Here is a 19,312-nt window from a genome sequence, read left to right as displayed (position 1 = left end):
AGAACCTTCGTCCGACACTGGCTCGAAGCTCGCTCGAAGCACGCACGATTTAAAACTTGCGCAAGTCGGGCGAGGTACGGAAGAGGGTCGCCCGAATATTTCGCGAAGCTCGCGCGAGGGTCGACCGTATTCAGCGACCGTCGCCCGATTTTCAAAGACGAAATACGGCCGAGACTCGTGGGATGTACGTCCGAATATCGGTCGACTCTCGGCCGCACAGTGGCGAGCTACGGGCGAGCTACGCGCAAGCTGGAAACGAGCTCTGCGACCTCAAAAATCGCCGGCGACTAGTCGCTGATGTTAAGAACACGTTTCGCGTGTCAGCGAGCTTCGGCCGACTCCAAAAAATCGCCGGCGATCCCGAAAATTCGCGCGATGCTCGACGGAACATCGGGCGTACTTCGGCCGTAAATGTCGTTTAGAGCTCGCCAACTAGTCGGCCGATCGATTTACGCGCAATGTGACGGGGGTATTACTACATAGAATAGCGTAGGATTTTTAGTTTTCATGGTTTAGCTTCACAAAGTTGATTGATTGATAGATCGTGTTACCAATTACTACGAAAGAAATGATTGTGCGACATGTGTATAACTAAGGATCGTTTTGATTATACTATATCATCATCATGCAGCTTCTCCTCAACATGTGTTGTCAGGGACACTATATGGTGATCTAGTTTGTAGGGGTGTTCATGCACGGGTTTAAAATGCAATTTTAGGGCAGTAAAACTGGATTTTCAAAGTCAATTTACTAATCATTCTTTTAATGTAGTTGATCATCACCTATCCCATACCTATCCCATAGCATTTGGGGGCTATTTCAAACGCTTCAAGTATGGAATGAGGACGAAATGTGCTACGAAATGTAAATGTCAATATCAGACAGATACTAGTATCCTGCAGAACATTTTTGTTTTGCCGCCCTGAAATTGCATTGGATGCCTTTAACATCCAGACTTTTTTGCTCAAAATGTTTCTCACCAGTAGTAATCTAGATCCTGGATAGTCTACGATAGACAGCCTGTTAATCACTGTGTTGTGAATGCATGTATACTACTGTGTTTGATCATCAAGCAAATTTGTAGACATACGAAAAATACAATGTATCTTAAGATGTATCTAGCTATAGTTTTACCTAGAATTCCGTGAACGCCTTCACTAGCTTAGCCCACCTTTCCCCTAGACGGTGATGACTGAGTGACAACTGAGCTACCAATCTGCATTTGTATGACCATTGATTTCATAAGTGGTATATGACGCACTACTAGTATATGATTTTAAGGACAAGACATACAAACATATACAGATTAGTTTATATATGAAATTCGTTGAGCGATTTGTCAGGCTCAGTGGTCACAGGGTCTAGTGGAAATGGGTGTAAGACACACCATATTTGCAGGGATTACTAAACATAAAGTGCACATCCATGTTAGGGAGGAAAATGTCAATTGCAGATTAATAACATGCTGGGTATTTCATTTCCTGTAGTATGACATGTCTGTTATTTAATAAGGGCACTTTTATACATATATGAATCCCCTTTATAATAACATTGACATTGGCTTCTACAAATTTAAGTCTTTTGTGTACTTTTGCCAAATTCATGATAAACACTCAAGCTGTTAGTACGACAGTAGCACAGTATGCTTTTGTAATGTATCAAACTGTTGTCACAGTCAGAGATTTCAGACTTTCGACAAGTATTGAAGGGTGCTCATGCAATCTTCCACTTCTTGTCTGACCTTTGGCTTTTGAGCTCCTGTCATTCTGCTTGTCAATCTTCCCCCACCCACATACTGTCAACCTACTCTAACTGGACAAACAGATACACACACACAAAGCTTAGCCACCCAAGACAATACTTCTGTACCTGGAAGTAACTACATGTTGGTTGTTGTATTTTACTTCTTGTTATGTGTGAGTAAAGATAGATATGTTACAACATTCATCCAACATTTCTATTTGATAGAAACATACAATAAAGGTCTCAATATCCCTGTCATAGGCAGTGATATTGGCCGCTGTAGTACTCATACTGCCGATAGTGTAGGTTTATGTCATCAGTGTACAATGTATCTTTGATTAGACATGTAGGACCTGCCATTTTCCTTGTCCAGTCACATGTGTATGTATATGTGTTTACATGTATTGTACTTTACAATAAAGCAATCAAAAAGGACTCGCTTCAAGCTTGTCGTAATCTATGACATATAAAAAAAAAAATTATTTACCTCAACTCCCAACATATCAGTAGTATAAAAACCACAACCATTGCATGCTGTATGCTTTGAAGTAATGTTTGTTTTCTGAGTCAAAGTACAATGTACATATCAAATTCATGTTTAGTGCATAACTTCCTCCCATGTACTAGTATGTCTCTAAATGTCTATTCTAACATCACAGAGCAGTTCAAAATTTCACCCATGTCCCAAATACGAATCTCATTGTTAGAGGTGATCATTTTCATAAAAGTATCTTTACTTTTGCGTAACAATTATACATGTACTCTGGTTATTCACCAGCACATTGGAAACCTACTCCTTGGTATCAAAAGATATTTTGTTTATTTCTGACAGTTGTTAAATGAACACAATGGGTATGACTACATACAACATATGTAAAAGGAATTTTATTTTTCTAGACAAATATACAGCCTGCCTACCTGCTTAGGCCAGAACTGGCCCCTTGCTCCTCTTCATTTTTTCCGGCCAGGCATCACGGTCCTTAGCCTTTCGTTCAGCGTACTTGAGGGACCACCCCGTGTCCTGTACTATCTGGTCCCGCCATCTTTTAGGGGGTCTACCTCTAGGTCTGGGGTTTGTGAAATCCTGATGGTAGGCCCCATATACCAAAGAGTCTGGGGGTCTCCTCTGAACGTGACCAAACCACCTCAGCCTTCTTTTACGAATGTCGTCAATTATGGTATTTTCCATTCCCAGCATGGCTCGGATTTCCTCATTTCTGATGTGGTCTCTCCATGAGACATTCAGGATAGCCCGGAGGCATCTCATTTCAAAAGCCAATAGGATATATACCAATATACAGCAGTGTGTGTGAAATTCACAGTCTACACTATAAATTATAATTTTATCTATGGCCATACAATCTTGGTGTACTTTCCTTCACAATGTCAGAGCTGACAATAATTTAGCTCACTTTTCATAACATACACAAACAACTTTCTATTTGATGAAATCTAAGGACCAAATTTACGGTGTATTTGAGTTCACTCTTAAAATCACATTACTATGGGCTAGGGTTCCATGACTGGTTTTGTACTGAAAAGATTAGGGTAGAAACGCAGACCCTCCACCGTGTCATCTCTGCATAGCAGGCCTTTCTTCTCCGTGGTCAGCAGTCTTTCTCTCGCTAACATCACAGAGAAGCTCGCGACTCTGGACAGCTCCTCCGCCGTCAGAGACCCGGACTCCTCCACCAGACGGGAAGTCTCGCGGACGACCTCTTCCTCCGAGTGGGACACGAGCTGGACCACAACGACGCCGGAGTCAAACTCCCGCAGACGCATGGGCAGCTTCAGGGCCTCCAGCAGCTTACAGGCATTCAGGAGGTCATCAGGGGATAGGAGCTGTAAAACAGACGTCAATACTTGTTACAATCATATAGAGTTATACAGATTCTAGACTTTCATCAAGAACAACAAAGTAGAGATTTTGGACTTCCAAGAAGTACATGTATTTTATGTTTTTGGGACATTCAAGTTCACCCCATTTCCTGTGTCTTTTCTTTAGACCTACTGTATCTCAATTGCAGTTGAATGTAATAACTCAGCAAATCATAACCAGTCTACATAACTAAATACCATACCAATGAAAAAAGTACAAATGTACCATCAGGTAACAAAACACGTTTTCTTCCATTCTAACGTCTTTCCCCACTGAAGGTCCCTTTTGGTATCAAATTTGAGTTGGTTACAGATTAAGAGAACAAGGCAATGGTTAAGAAAATTGAACGACACATCTGCTGACCTCCATCCCCCTGGCCCTGTTGACACGACAGTACACGTCAGCCAGTGACATCATGCCCCCACACTCCTCCAGCGGCTGCTGCAGTACCTGTGCCAGCTCCTTGGCGAGCTGCATGTGGTAGTTGGTACCTGACCCATGTGTCTCCCTGGTCACTGGGTTGGGGATACCTGTGCAGCAGGGGATGATAAATATTTTAAATATTTATTGATAAATGTGATATAACTTGATGAATATTTTATTTGCATTATATTATATTGTTTTACATAAAAAAGGATACAGATCTTCATACAGTTTCCCTACCTTTTACAGTACCTATAATCAAAATAGTGTACAAATTTTCATACAATGTTCAAATTATCATAACTCCCAATACTTTTTAAGTTCCTCTCTATTCGAATTTAGACAGAGCTTGTATTGTGTTATTGTCTTCAGAGCTTGAATCAGCTTGTATTACTTTGAAGTTCTAAAAAAAAACACAGTAAATGTTATACACACACATACATATATGATCTTTTCTGACACTTAATGTCAAAATCTATGCAGTATACTAGAGTACATTACAGGACACTAAACCTTCACAGATATCTAGGTGCACCCACAGTCAAAAATCAAGCACAGTACACTGGTCCAATTCTAGGTGCATTCAGGTATATATACACACAGTTTTCTGAGCAATGCTATACAACACCTTCAACCAAAGTAGATTGCCAACCTTGCTGGAAACAGAATGGACTGGAAGAAACTCACAGCCACCTGCATCTAGCAGTTGATGGAAGAAGAAGAAAAACTAGATGCAATACTGTTTAATCATTAATGTATGGTACCAAATTGTTGAGAAATGTACCTAAGCTGAGTAGATATGACTTGAACTGAACAGTCTCATCCTCTGAGATAGCTCCTTGTTTATCCTGGATCTTCTGAGCGATGGTCTTAGACAGGCTGACCATGTCCTTGGCCTTCTCCATCAGGTTACTCAGGTCCTCGAAGGCCACACTGATGGTTTGGTCAGTCTCTTTTCTCTTCTGTTCCAGCTTTCGCTCTATGCCAACAATTCCTGTTGACCAAAAAACAGAGCTATGTATAATGTTCACACTGAACATGATGCAGCTAAACTTGCCCTCTGACCCATACAAACCTGCCCTCTGACCCAAAAATACCTGCCCTCTGACCCATACACATCTGCCCTCTGACCAAAAAACATGCACTTTGACCCATACACATCTGCCCTCTGACCTATACACACCTGCCCTCTGACCCACACACACCTGCCCTCTGACCCACACACACCTGCCCTCTGACAACACACACCTGTCCTCTGACCCACACACACCTGCCCTCTAACCCACACGCACTGCCCCCTGACCCATACACACACCTGCCCTCTGACCCACACACACCTACCCTCTGACCCACACACACCTGCCCTCTGACCCACACACACCTGTCCTGACACACACACACCTGTCCTGACCCACACACACCTGCCCCACAAACATCTGCCCTCTGACCCACACACCTGCTCTCCTGGCCCCAGTTGGCCCAGCCTGTTCAGCCTGCTGTTGTTGTGCTGGGTGCGGCTGTGTCATTTCCCAGGACCGGCGGGCGAGCTCCTCAATAAACCTGCGATGGAACTCAGTCTCACCAGCATCTTTGAAGGACAACCTGGATACACAATGTATATTATTAACTCTTTTTCTTAATTCTTGTTTACCCTCGAACAACCCCAAAATGGGGTATTACTGAGCTGCCAGTGGAGAATGGTTACCACAGTTAGCCAAATTTGGTTGAGAAATGAACCCACCAGGCCTGGAACCCACCTGATGTAGGAATTCTGACTAGATGCCACCGGCCCCGGAGGTCTGTTAGGCGGAGCGGGGCTCAGATGTACCACGATCTTCGCGCTCTTCCCCAGCCCTGACTCCGTCTCCTCCAGAAACACAATCTGAGACAGGGGGAGGGCCAGGACACAGTCGGACCGCTTATGGTCGCGCCAGATCAGGCGATGACTGGTCAAAATCAGCGTCCCGTACTCAAACGGCGTCTTGTCTTCGCCGTCGTAGATCTTTATCCCGTGCTGCTGAGCCTTCAGGTCCTCATACGGCTCTAACAGCCCGTTTGTCCACACAAAACGGTCCATTTTGGAGGTTAGAGTTGTGCGAAAATGAAAGACAACGAAAAATTCATCCCTCCGTCGCCATCTTTGTTTGCCCTTTGACCTAAGGGACAGACCACTATATTTTCGAGGACACATCTTCAATTTTCCTTGATATCTCTTCAGTGTATCCTTTTAAAGAGTTGTATGTTTACTATAACTGTCTGTAAATTTTACATGGTCAGTAGATTTGTGAGACGCATACATTTTTTGGCCATTTACGTCCAATGTCAGCCTCGGTCAGCTAGTGGTAGATCCCTAAGATTGGAGCAGGTGATCTGACAACATGGCGGAAGTAGAATATTTCGGCGGTATTGAAGGGTGAGTTTTCCTCATTTTCTCCTTTTTCTGATCGCCAAAAGGACCCGGGTTCAATTGTAGGTAATAATAATAATGGTTGGACCATAGCTTTTCATTGATAATTCTGCTGAGTCTCTATTTCGATTGATATTGTGTAATGTAATAAGAGTACATTTTGAGATTTGGAAAGGAAAGGAGGCGTGACCCTTGTCTTAAGGTGAGGGGCTGCATGGGGGGATCATGGCAACTTACACAGTGCTTTTGTAGCGTTGGCAAATGGTTAATTGACGCATATTCCAATTTAACTGTAAGTTTGGTGCAATCTGGCGTTCCACAAATACCTATTAGTTGATAATGCATATTACTGTGAATTCAGGATGTAAGAAATAATATGCTAGATAGTTAAGGCAACCAGTTACATTTCATGATATAACATCGCTTAACGTTGAACAGCCATGAATAAAGTTAGACTAAAAAAGCTTGCTGTTTGCCTCACAAAAAGGCATGCAGAACCTACTGCCACTTCAGTTTGAATGCCTTCTCGAATTTCTTTGTTCCATTAATGATTTATTAGATCCACTCACACTGCAGGTGCCCAGTAAACAACTTGGTTTCCAAATAGACAAATATGCACTACTTTGAAATTACCAAGACCAAAATAAAACAAGTGCACTTCAGCATTGCATGCACAAGGTCAAAGCAGAAGGCCTCTGACTTAAAGCTTGTGTAAGCTTGTTTTTGTCTAGACCATGTCATGTGTTATGCATTTGTTTCTGTCTCAGTGGCCTTCAACTTTGATAAATTACGAACAATGCATCAAACTGCACATGTGCACATGTGCAGTTTGTAGTATGTACCGGCTTATATTGAGCAAAAGTGAGAAATGCATAAATCATAAATCACAAGACTGTGGGTGGTCATAACCTGTTAACAGAAAATGATATATTCTAACTTGAATCATCACTATAGTGGTGCCACCCACTCTAAGATGGTGATCATGTCCTCTGAGGGTGAGATCATGGCATGGAGTGAAGGACCAAGCACCAACCACTGGGTAAGTCACCTATGGGGTCTGACAATAATATAATGGAATATTTTTAGTTAGAGCCTAAAGGACATAGAAACAGCTCATACCAACCCCTATCCATAACACATAACCAGCATCAAATCTTTTGTATAACCCTGAACATGCTAAACATGCCAGGCACATTGACAGGAAGTTAGTTCAAAGGTCCCAGAAAAGGTTATCTCATTTCCTGAGATATGTTTGTCACCTTACGGCTTAAGCAGAATCAGAGAAAAATTCCCAATGATGAATAAGGCAAAATTCACAAAAAAATGTTACATAACAGTATGATATTATTGATGTCTTGTTTGTACTGCATGATCAGATGTGTTTCTAATTCCATGAGGACAGTTGCTAATTGTCTGTCTCTGTATGTCAGCTAATAGGTGTGGACCAGTGTGTGACAACCATCAATGACATGGTGGTGGATGCCAAGAAACAAGCAGGCATCCCTGAGGACAAGCCTCTTAAGGCTCTGGTGAGATTCATAAATGTGTAGTTGCCAGGAGCGTCTTAAAAGTTGGTGTTACGCCGAAGGGCGGTTATACCGGCTATACAGATACAGATACAGATACAGATTTCGTAATTACAAGATTATCACTTTGCTACCCCAGCAAGTGTGAGATTTTGGAGATTTTAAAGGCTTGTGAGTTGTGTTCAGGAGGAAAACACTGATAAGGAAGAGTCTCTTAATTTTGCAGTCTGGAGGAAGAAGATGTTGCTGTACATGCAAGGATTTTGAGACTGATATTTGGGCAGTATAATAATGTAGACTAGAAATAGACAAAGAGTTGAATATAATGTTCCTTCATGAGACAGTGAGTCCAGCTTTGAAGTAAGATGTCCACATCAATTTATGAACACTCTGCTCTGTTCCCAGGGCCTGTCTCTGAGTGGAGGAGAGAAGGAGGAGGGGCAGAAACAGGTGATTGACGGCATGAAAACCAAGTTTCCCAACGTCAGCGAGAACTACAAGATGTGTACAGACACGTTTGGGGCCATCGCCACTGTCTGCGAGTCTGGTATGTTTTTTTTATACTATACTGGTAGTTATGTTATTCACTTCCATGTACGGAGGTATTCTTTTGGGTGGCTGAACTGTGTGTTTGTGTTTTTGTTTGCCCAGAGTAGTTTGACAGAATGACAGGTCAAAACGTCAGACACAGAAAATAGGGTGAACTTGAGAGTACGTTGACAGCAAGTAGGTTGGGGGAAGATTACCAGGCAGAATGATAGGTTAAAAGGTCAGACACAGAAAATAGGGTGAACTTGAGAGTAGGTTGACAGCAAGTAGGATGGGGAAGATTACCAGGCAGAATGACAGGTTAAAAGGTCAGACACAGGAACCTGTAGGTAACAGAAGCCCAAATATATGTGCACCTGGAAGTCTGAAATCTCTCATTTTTTGCTGTTTGATGAATGCTAGTAAGAGTAACAATGACAAGTGACAGCGCACACAGTACAAGTTAATCATTAATGACCAAGGCTTGAAATACTGCCTACCTGCACCTAAGAATTTTGAGCCCTGATAACTGTACCACATGACATGTACTGTACGGTCTGCAGGTGGTATGGTGCTGATCGCAGGGACCGGGTCCAACTGTCAACTCATCAACCCAGACGGCGAGACTTACGGCTGTGGAGGCTGGGGACACATGATGGGGGACGAGGGGGGAGGTAATTATTGGTACAAGTATACTAGAAACACCATTTTATTTGACATTTATTTTTTATCTCCGTGTAAACAGAGGTTTTGTTTTCAGTAGCTCTGTTTGTGTGTTTGTTTTGTGAATCTGTAGTTACTGTAGAAAGTAAAGTGACAGAAATTGAGGAGGGAAATTTGCAATAATGAATAAAACAAAAAATTTGCAACAACTCAAATACTTCATGGATCTTTGATTTCTTGTTCATGATAACTTGGTAAATACATGTATATGCTTTGCCGCTAGGTGGAAATCTGCTGTCTGATTATAATAATAGTGATTTTTTACATGACATTATGTGTCATGTTTCCTGCAGCCTATTGGATAGCTCAGAAGGCAGTCAAGTATGTGTTTGACAATGACGATAACTTCCAGGAACCCCCGTCTGACACAAGTTACCTCAAACTGGCCATGTTTGAGTACTTCAAGGTAAGTAACATGCTGTGATTTAGTGGATACCAATGCTTCTGTTAGATCACAATACTTGGCATTTAAATGTTAGATTGCTTACAGAAGTTTTGAAACTCATTATACATGATATGTAGTTTTTTGGAATACAAGGCTGCTTAGCATATTACGCTAATTGCTTATCGGGAACTACTGGAAGTATTATTTTAGTTGGCTGAGTTGTGGGTTTGTGTGTCTATCTTTAGGGATAGAGTAGATTTACAGTGTGTGTGTGTGTGTGGGGGGGATATTGACAGGAGTAAGAATAACAGGAGGTCAAAAGGTTAGACACAGGAAATGGAGGGAACTGGAAGTCTGAAAACTCCAATTTCTTGTTTAAGGATAAAACTATTGTCCATTCAAAATGTTTGCATATGCATGCACTTAAACTTCACCTTCTGAACTAGTCTTCAACATGTCTTTGTGAATCAGAATATTGCATATGATAAATAACTCCACAACAATTGTAATCTACCCCCAGGTGAATGACCGTATAGGTTTGTTGGACCACCTGTATCGCAACTTTGACAAGTCCAAGTTTGCCGGCTTCTGTAAGCTGGTGGCTCAAGGTGAGACTGTCTTAAGGCTTTCTGCAAGTTGTATCTTCAAAAGTCTTTGTGCTAAAAATCTTCATTCTATCTGAACAGAGAACATCATTGTTAAGTATTAGATATGTATACTAATGTCTGTACTGTAAATATCAAATGTATGGATACACAATGACAGTTGAGTTTTACATAGAATTACCCTGCTATTGGAGCACTACAGATTCCTTTAATCCTTTTTTTCTGTTGTTAAATCATCCTATGCCTGACATGTTTTATGAGGCTACCAGTATGTAAATGATGTGATCATCAGACATGTACATTTCAACCAACAGGTGCCAACGAGAAAGGAGACAAACTGTGCCAAATAATTTTCGCTCAGGCTGGAGAGGCGTTAGGCAAGCACATCTGTGCCCTCTCTTCAAAAATTGACAAGGTACAACAACGGTAATCAGTGACACTCACCAACCCCTGTCAACTCTAACCTTTCACATCCGACCTGTCACCTCTGACCTCTATCAGATCTGTGTCATCAGCAAGGAGATAACATTTCTGTGTGTCAGTGCTCCATTATTGATTAGGTCAAAATGAATGACCACAATGAGACTAACCCTTGACCTCTGTCCTACTATCTTTGACCTCTGTCCTTTACACTCATGACCTGCTGTAACCTTTCACCTGTAGGAGCTCAGGATTTCCAGGACCCCCTATGTTTGGCTTTGTTCCACATGGCAGGGGAGATGCTAGGCAGACACATTCTTGCCTTGGCCCCTAAGGTTGACAAAGTAGGTCCCCCCGCCTCAACTCTGCTTGCTATCGGCTATTCCGAGATCAGGGTGCGCCAAAGGGTTGCACTTGGGCCAATTTTTCAAGTTTTATATTTTTCTACTTTCAGTGCAGAAAATCGCACTAGAGGTGTTGCCATACATTGCACTTTTTAAATTTTTGGATAGAGACGTTCAGTTCAAAAGTTGTGCTCTATCCAAACTTAGCCCATTCATTTCAGATGTGGCCGGCAACGGACACTACAGCTAAGCTGTAGTGTCCGTTGCCGACCACATCTGGCCGCTCAAGTACATGACAAGAACACCAAATCTTGCAAGACATGTCATTTAGGGGTTGCCAAAATGCTACAGAAATAACATAAATGACAAAATTACTTCAAAATTGCAACAAAATGTAATTAATGTACCTATATGGTATACTTGGCAACGGACACTACATGGCAACGGACACTACACCCTTGAGGTTTTTTGACATTATTTCATATAATTACAGTAATAGACTGAAATAGCTACTGTGTTTTAAGTCAGCATCTTCAGCTGTTTCAACACCTGAAATCATATGCACCCACAGCTTTTCTATTTTAAGTTATTACCGAGCAACGGACACTACACATTTTCTCGGACAAAAAAGACAGGTAACTGTAAGCCATCAGCCATATTAACCCAAAGGACAAACAACATAAAAACACATGTTTTGTGTCATATATGGATGTACCTTGCATAACATGCAAAATGGCCAGTTCTATCATCATCCTTTTTAGTACAGGGAGATAAGTTAATTGCAATGTGTTAATTTATGAATTTTACATAACGTGTACAACATATTGATAAATGCGCTCTAGAAAAGAGAAATTTCCAATCATCATCAGGTTTTTTGCAAAACATATCAGACTGAGCATGTCTGAACATATTGCAAATCTTTTCATTCAATTTTTTTGTTCCCAAATTACTTAAAAGCATATTTCAAAAACTGGCAGTTTTAAAGTGCAACAGCATAACGTAGATTTTATGCCAATTTCTGGGCTTAAATTGGCCATAGCATAAGTTTTAAACATCTTAACACCAAATCTCTTCCTGATTGTCTGGAAAATAACTGTACTAGTATAACAAGTTTGATAAATGTCAACAGAATGCGATAAATACAGAGTAAGATTGACATAACGATGCACGATGCCATTGGCGCACCCTGATCTCGGAATAGCCGTATGTCTTACATGTTGCTATGTCTTACTATTGTTTACATCTCTAATGTTTCTATGTTTCCTTTCCTTGTATGTAAGATCATATAGCCATGATTAGTATGTTATGGTCTTAGTTTAATCTGCAATGAAAATATTTTTGTATATTTTTTTTCTGGGATAGAATATAACCATGTAAATATTTTATTTCATAGTCATAGTGATAAATATGTACATGTAGTGCCAGTAGCACCACCATTTAAAGATTGATACAAAGTAAACAAGAGTATCTTTTATATCATATAATAACAATTTGTGCATGCCAGCTACACAAAACTTCATGTGTTATCTGTTCAACAGAGCCTCCTAGAGGGAGAGGGAGGACTGCAGGTGGTGTGTGTTGGATCTGTGTGGAAAAGCTGGGACGTGCTCAGAGAAGGTAACAGCTTAGGAATAGTCCATATCAAATGTAGTATTCCATTCATACATCCCTCTCAAGAGCCATCCTTAATCCTTCAACACTTCCAATGTTAAAGTTTCACTACAGGTAAGGTAGAGGTAGATAGCCTTTGAGACTCTATAGGTTATGGGTTGTTAATCCACTGTGTTAAGGGCTTGGTATTGGAAGGCAGAGCCCATCCCTCTCCTTCTATCGCCTTTTTTTTAGCTAACCAAAGGCAGGTACCAATTTTAAACCTAGAGAAGTCAGGAAAATGGTGCCTTTCCCAAGAACTCAGCATCTAGCCAGGAATGGATGGAATCAAACACGTGACTTCTCGATCTTGTGTCTTCTACAGTGTAGCTTAACCACTTGGTCAGTTGATGCCACAAAGCCATACTACATTATTATAAAGAGTACAGCAGATGCCACACCAAATTCTTAAATGGCAGTTCCATTGAGGCATATTCTCATTGGTCCTTAGGTTTCCTAAGAGGCATGTTACCGCGGAACGACAGAGACGTCGCCATCAAGACCATCACGCTGCTCGAGCTGAAGCAGTCCTGCGCCATCGGAGCAGCCAATCTGGGAGGACGCAGCATTGGGAAGAAACTCCCCGTCAAATACGCCGACAACGCCACTGTCTTCTTCTCCCACACATTCTCCTGATACTGAACCTAGGCAGAGATTTTGGCAGGAAAGTCACATAACAGAGCTAAAGCGTCACAGACTGGAACGGTGGGCTTATCTTAGGGGCAGGTCACATACATTGTATGATTGCCATTTGATCGCAAACTGAATGCATTCTTGGGATAGTCATGGGTGTGCTCAGTAGTCTTGTTACAGAAAAGTCTTAGATCCTCATCAGTTGCTTGAAAATCCTCATCAAAATTGTACGACGACCTACAATGAATGTGACCTCGCCGTTACATGCACTTGGCTTCCAGAGGCTTTTGAAATATTCCAGATGCACTGTGGTATCTAAATGATGGAGAGGTGTTGTAAAATGTTGCATCTGTTGCACTGTCAGTATCTTTTTTTACCTCCTTTATGATTAGCTTTTTTTTATGATACGATATCTTGGTGGTCTTTGTCAAAGATGACTATTAGCATCCAAATGAGAGTTTGACGTCATGTGGCAAAAAAATGATACAATATGATACAAATGTAACTGGATACAAGGAAAACCCTCAGAAAACAATGGTTACCTTTGTGAAAGAGTGTTTCTCTGCCAAATGACAGAAAAAATTACAGAAACCATTGCTGAAAAACACTTGCAACGCTTTTCTGCACACTTGCAACGCTTTTCTGGTTGTGGCCCTTTCCAAACTGCTCTGCATGTATACAAAGGTGCTATTAATGTAAAAATTAGCCGCCACAAATAAATCTCTACTCATGGTGTTATGCCTAATATTGTTAAATTATTCAAATGTTCTTATTGTAAACTTTTAATGATATAGGTAGTATATGTTTTAGTTATTGTACTTGTCTGAAAATCTACTTTTTTTCTCTTGCCAATTCAATGCAAATTGTACAATACATAAAGCAAACTGACATAATTTCAAGTTGATTCTTGTTCTTGGTGTGTCATTTTTATTATGGTATCTTTGCAGGTCAAAGTAAGAAACACTGGCTTGAGCTACAAGTGTGATGTAGATTGAGCACAATTTCCTGTATTAGAGACAACATTTATGCTTCTCTGTTGGCAGTTAAAGATCACTGAAAGATTTTCTCACAAAAGTATTCTTAAGAAGAAATTGCCAATTGATCATTTGTTGATTGGTCCCTGGATCTTGCTCTGCAAAAGGCGTGTACACTTTGTTACTAAACAGCAGTTACATGTATGTAGATGATTTGTTTGCAATGGTACCATAGAAAGCCTTAATCGTCGCACAGCAAGAGTCTAGATGTTTTTGCCCGATCACTTCAATGGGACCTTGCAAACAAGAATATTAAAATTGTTGTCTGTGGGACCAATGTAATATCTTAAGTGTTAAGCTACAAACTTACCTATTACTAATGATTGTAGAAATATGTTGCCAAATTATTATGTGCAAGAGATGATTATGAATGCACGCCTTGTGAAGGTGGTGATAAATGATATGAAAGTATAATTGTGCAGAGATCTTTATTGTGAAGAAGATATGCCTGATGAGTGATTGATGTCATGTTGTTGAACAGTAAATGTTGGTGAACAATGGCTTATCATGTTTGTTGGTTTCTTTGAATAACCGGTAAACCACTTTTAGGCATAACACACCAGTTTTGTACAGTAAGTACAAGCTGCATAGGATGAGACTAAAGGGCTTGATCATCTCACTCCGGGATGGATCCCTGCTCTTTTCAATAAGTGTGATGGGATCTTTAACGTGCTCCTAAATCCTATGTAAACAATTCACTAATGAAGAGTATTGGACAGACATTTGGAACGTCTGACAATAAATTCTTATAATATCCAGTGGTAAAGTTTGAAACACTATTTTATTGATAGAACCCTGGATGACTAATCTTCACAAACGGAGCATGGGACCTCTGGTTTTATATCCCACTGGAGAGGACGTCCCTAACCAAAGCTAGGTACTGAGGAGGTGTAGAATGCATTTCCTAAGGGCATTCTCAATAACTACTCAGTGTAGAACCTTCAGATAGTTGTGGTCACTGCAACCTCTCTAACAAATAAGCAAATTGACATTGAGATGACTTGTATGAAGTACAGAGAAATTCCCACGGAAGAAAAGGACACAAGAAATGATTATGAGCTGCGGAAGAAAGCTGTCATATAGTATACAAAATAGATCTAGTTGGTAGAAAATGTGAAGAAAATTGTAACATGTATAGTTTTTTTTTCCTGTCAGTATTGCAGTTTTTGCCTATAAACATGGTGTACCAAATACCCCTGCCACACACACACATACAAACTAGCACAGTCGTATCACAATTCGTTATCATGTTGTCCTTAGACACCAGAAGTGTTTTACCAATAATATCACGCAAGGATGACTCAGAAATACTAAATGTCCTTGGAAATACCACGTTGCGCATGGTCATTGAAACATGGCGGCCAATGTGTTGATGTAACTTTCACCCCAAAACACGACGACTTTTGTACCAGTGGAAACTCTAGACACCTCTGTGATGCTAAAACAGTACACATAACAAATACGTTAGGACTGACCCAATTGTCCGCATGATTTCTTGCTACAGTGCACATTACTAACCCCTTTTGTCTCAATGGAGTCAAACTGACGACTTGTTCAAAGGTGTGGTTTTGTATTCATGTCGCCAACTTAACTTCGTTTTTAACACAACAGAATGCCGAGTAACAGTTTGGGTGCAGTCCCCGAGGTCTTCTAGATTTCTTAAAGCGATGAGGATGAATTCCAGCAAGAATACTTGCTTAAAGCGATACTATATAATATATTGGCCCCAGAAAATAACTGACCAACTACTTTAGTACTTAGGAAATTCTGTGGTGTTATGTTGTAGATAGTCACACTAGCAGTGCCAGTGGTCAACAGAAACATTTACTAGTACTTTTAAAAGTAGTACATTTGAACGTTATAAGTTTGTTGCTGTTTCTTTGACTCTGTAAACACTTTTAGATCGATCAGATTCGTGCACAGGGCCTTAAACAGTTCTTTATAATTATCGGCGGCTTAGAAGGATTCCAGCAATTTACGTCATTCCTTGAGGCCACGAGGCTGTTCGGCAACCACCTGTTTGTCGTTACCATGGCAACAAGGCCACCCAATACGCTTGGAGCGCGAACATCTGAAAGTCAAAACTGTGTGTTTCTCCCCTAACAGTGGCTCGGCTTGGTCCGTTGCTATGACGACCACAAGTTTTGGAAACAGCTCCGCTGGGGTTTGAATGAAAGAGTCGGTTTGTTTGGGACGGGCTTCCATGCGCGTCCACGGTACACATATACCCCGGATGTGCCCTAGGCCGGGGTGCGATAGACGCACGTCAGACACATAGAGTCATTAGTTCATAGCGAGTGGAGCGGCACTGGTTGCTAGTTTGGGTGCTGTGTGTCGTCCGACAACAATCGGCTTCATGCCATGTTGTCCGAGCAAGGGCGGATTGTGGACTTGCTCTTGCGATGCAGGTTAGTATTTTCACATTCTCTCTATCACAAGATGCTAGTAGTCAATGGTGCGGCACTAGTCTAGGTACAGACTACAAATACATAGGTCCCAAATGTCATTGTGTATAGAGAAAAACAGGGCACCTTGTGTACTTGTACTAGACTTGAGAAGCTTATCTTACACTTTGGTTTATGTTGTGTCAAACACTGGTGTGGTAACGATTACAGGAACATGCCCACGCATACATAAATACCTGCTGAAGTATTTGTCGCCGTTACTGTATTGACAGTTGTGTTTGCTGTTGATATTTGTTCATTTTCAAGATTGAGAAAGCTATGATTTCATAGACAAAGATCTTGATATGTCGCGGGAGAGAAGGCATGCATGGTGGCAGCCTTGTCAAGACATTTGTGGCCGCAGTAAAAACTCAGAGGTTATAAAAGTAACCCGACAGCTATGTGGCCAGTCTTGTATAACTACTACTGCAGAGTCTCTGGACTATGAAGTCATTCGATACAGCTCGATTCGCATTCTTGCCAGAATTCTACGCATAGCTGGAACAAAGATGGATTATACAGGTGAATTCAAAGTTGTTCATATACTAGTAGACACAGGCGCTCCAACTTCTAGAACAACTTGCTCCCCTTTGCGCAAAATTGTGGAATATATTTGGAATCTAGATGTACTAGAACTATAATAAGCAACACACTGTCTAAGGTTTGATTTGTGGGATTAACTCCAATGCATATGCATATGGTATCAAATACTGCGGATCTGATATTGAAAACGTACATTTGCTTGGGAGATATCAGACTTGTAACGCTACATCAAAGATAGCTAATGTAAATTGTCCGTCAACATTAACAATGACAAATCCAGCGAACAATACAGTCATTCATTACCAGTGTAAAGCATCTCTGATATCGGTGACCAGTCCGTGTGTTATCAACCACTTGAGTCGGGCAGAGCATTTTTACACTAATCTTTGGAATGTTATCTACTGTTCAGTACACGACCTTACATACATTTGTACTTACATGTGTGGCAATTCTGTATGAGCACGTTTAGAGGATTTTGTTTGAGAAGAAGTGTACAAACCACTCAAATCGTGGGATAAACACTTAACCGTTTTGAAAATACGTCCTTGGTAGTGGTCAGAGTTACAGCAAAACGCAGCACGAACACACGTTTGTACGTTTTATGCGTGTGTGTGATATGGCACGATTTGCCTCCGCGTGTCCAAAACACTGAACTTTGGGCTGTAAACACGTCGGTAATGGATGCTTACGAGTAGATATTATACGCTGCAGACGACAAAATAAAGGCATGAAATCAGAACGTGTGCATCAACATTTGTACATTGATAAGAAATGTAAATATGTCCCCCGTAACGTTTATTCTTTGGTGAAAAAATGTACAGGTTTCGTGGTGAGATTAGGAACAAGTGTTATGAGCTAGTAAGTAAGTTGATTCCACATTCAGTTCATTGTTTGTCAAAATCTACTCAAATAGATGCGACTTTAGAAAAGTAGTTTTCATAAAGTTGGCCACATGGGGTCGAGAGTCTGGCGTAGGCAACAGGTGGGACGAAGTCTTGTATATGCAGTTTTGTATCAAATCGCTAGGTGCACTAATGTACCGCATGACGACCCCGTCGACTATCAGCTCGACGTAGAAAACGGTTATTATCCCGAAAGTGTTTTCGCTATATTCTATTCCCAACGCAACTATTAGGTTATTTTTGTCTTTTGCCATGGCAGAGGTTACTATTTCACCAACTGTTGTTTCCGAAATCTACATTTTGCAGATGAAAAACAAACTGTCGTTTATGTCTGTTTTATTAGGTTCAACACTCATAATATAGAGTCCAACTTTTTTCCACCAGAAGACGTTCCCACCTTGATAGCCAGATGTTGGTTTTAATATCAGAAAAAAGCTTTCATCTGTAAAATAAAGTAAAAGTTGACTACACGGCTCTTGAAACGGTGCAAAGTTTCATAAAACCGCTAGGTTTACCGATGTACCGTATCAATGAGGACTGTTAGGAAAACAAGTACTCCAGGCTTTAGCTTGTGGTGTTCCTGGGATGTAGATAAGTCAGATAAGTAAAACCACAGAAAGCTGAACTTCCGGAGGTCTGTGTTACTTTCCGCAGGTCCGCCAAGTGTGGTCTAGCGATAAGTGCCAGCACCCCTTGCTTGACAAGTATTTGTTTGGAAATAATCGAACACTTTTGAATAACGTTCGCTGTTCCCAACGTGAAGACAGATACCTGCCGTCACCACTCAAAGACCTCGGAAACCAAAAACAACATTGAACATGTGTATCCCACAACATCTGCTTCAGTACTTGGGCGTTTCATAGCGCGACACTGTTCTTTCAAGTGCAGTAACTGCATTCACCAGCTGTTGTTGATCAGAAGATAAGATGTTTGTATGTTCAAGTTGACGGTTTCTTGCTTTTGTTTCTCAAAGCGAGAAGTATATTTCGGTGTTGACAATTTTAACAAAATATGACGAGTAGTGTTATCTATTTTTCTGTGTTTTAATTATTTTATACCTCCATGGTTTGATAGTGGAAACATTAATATTATTGAAGGCTGATGTGAACGACAAAACGGACGT

At 40.9% G+C, this 19,312-nt stretch overlaps 3 protein-coding genes across 4 annotated transcripts in view; 2 read left to right on the top strand and 1 right to left on the bottom strand.

Moving 5' to 3' along the window:
* Positions 1-3,049: 3,049 nt before the first annotated feature.
* LOC109486848 (vacuolar protein-sorting-associated protein 36-like) lies at positions 3,050-6,218 on the bottom strand. Its single transcript, XM_019790753.1, has 5 exons — positions 5,803-6,218; positions 5,502-5,647; positions 4,830-5,039; positions 3,986-4,152; positions 3,050-3,585 (listed from the first exon to the last, which is right to left on the bottom strand). Exons 1-5 carry the CDS (start codon positions 6,120-6,122, stop codon positions 3,253-3,255), a joined length of 1,176 nt encoding a protein of 391 aa, XP_019646312.1. The 5' UTR covers positions 6,123-6,218; the 3' UTR covers positions 3,050-3,252.
* Positions 6,219-6,381: 163 nt separating this feature from the next.
* On the top strand, positions 6,382-14,304 carry LOC109486849 (N-acetyl-D-glucosamine kinase-like). 2 transcript variants are annotated; one of them, XM_019790755.1, is made up of 10 exons: positions 6,382-6,458; positions 7,407-7,491; positions 7,883-7,981; positions 8,384-8,525; positions 9,070-9,180; positions 9,523-9,635; positions 10,135-10,222; positions 10,883-10,983; positions 12,522-12,600; positions 13,085-14,304. In XM_019790755.1, exons 1-10 carry the CDS (start codon positions 6,424-6,426, stop codon positions 13,267-13,269), a joined length of 1,038 nt encoding a protein of 345 aa, XP_019646314.1. In that variant the 5' UTR covers positions 6,382-6,423; the 3' UTR covers positions 13,270-14,304. The 2 variants fall into 2 exon arrangements, with proteins under 2 accessions (XP_019646314.1, XP_019646313.1); XM_019790754.1 differs by lacking the exon at positions 10,883-10,983 and adding an exon at positions 10,534-10,634.
* Positions 14,305-16,428: 2,124 nt separating this feature from the next.
* LOC109486823 overlaps positions 16,429-19,312 on the top strand; it is a 29,640-nt gene continuing 26,756 nt past the window's right edge. The window contains exon 1 of the mRNA XM_019790726.1: positions 16,429-16,708. Within this exon, the coding sequence (XP_019646285.1) occupies positions 16,662-16,708 (47 nt within the window). The 5' untranslated portion in view covers positions 16,429-16,661. The remainder of the gene's footprint in view (positions 16,709-19,312) is intronic.

This window comes from Branchiostoma belcheri, unplaced genomic scaffold, assembly GCF_001625305.1.
Source record: "Branchiostoma belcheri isolate BF01 breed outbred unplaced genomic scaffold, Haploidv18h27 scaffold83, whole genome shotgun sequence".
Lineage (NCBI taxonomy): Eukaryota > Metazoa > Chordata > Leptocardii > Amphioxiformes > Branchiostomatidae > Branchiostoma > Branchiostoma belcheri.
Note: the sequence above shows the minus strand (reverse complement) of the source record. Positions and strands in the feature narration are given on the sequence as shown.

Coding starts and splice junctions, on each gene's coding strand:
- LOC109486849 (XM_019790755.1), top strand. CDS start 6,424: ATGGCGGAAGTAGAATATTTCGGCGGTATTGAAGG. Junction 7,492..7,882: donor GACCAAGCACCAACCACTGG/GTAAGTCACCTA, acceptor TCTGTATGTCAG/CTAATAGGTGTGGACCAGTG. Junction 8,526..9,069: donor CGCCACTGTCTGCGAGTCTG/GTATGTTTTTTT, acceptor TACGGTCTGCAG/GTGGTATGGTGCTGATCGCA.
- LOC109486848 (XM_019790753.1), bottom strand. CDS start 6,122: ATGGACCGTTTTGTGTGGACAAACGGGCTGTTAGAGCCGTATGAGGAC. Junction 5,040..5,501: donor AACTGGGGCCAGGAGAGCAG/GTGTGTGGGTCA, acceptor TTTGGTCAACAG/GAATTGTTGGCATAGAGCGA. Junction 4,153..4,829: donor GTCATATCTACTCAGCTTAG/GTACATTTCTCA, acceptor CCTGCTGCACAG/GTATCCCCAACCCAGTGACC.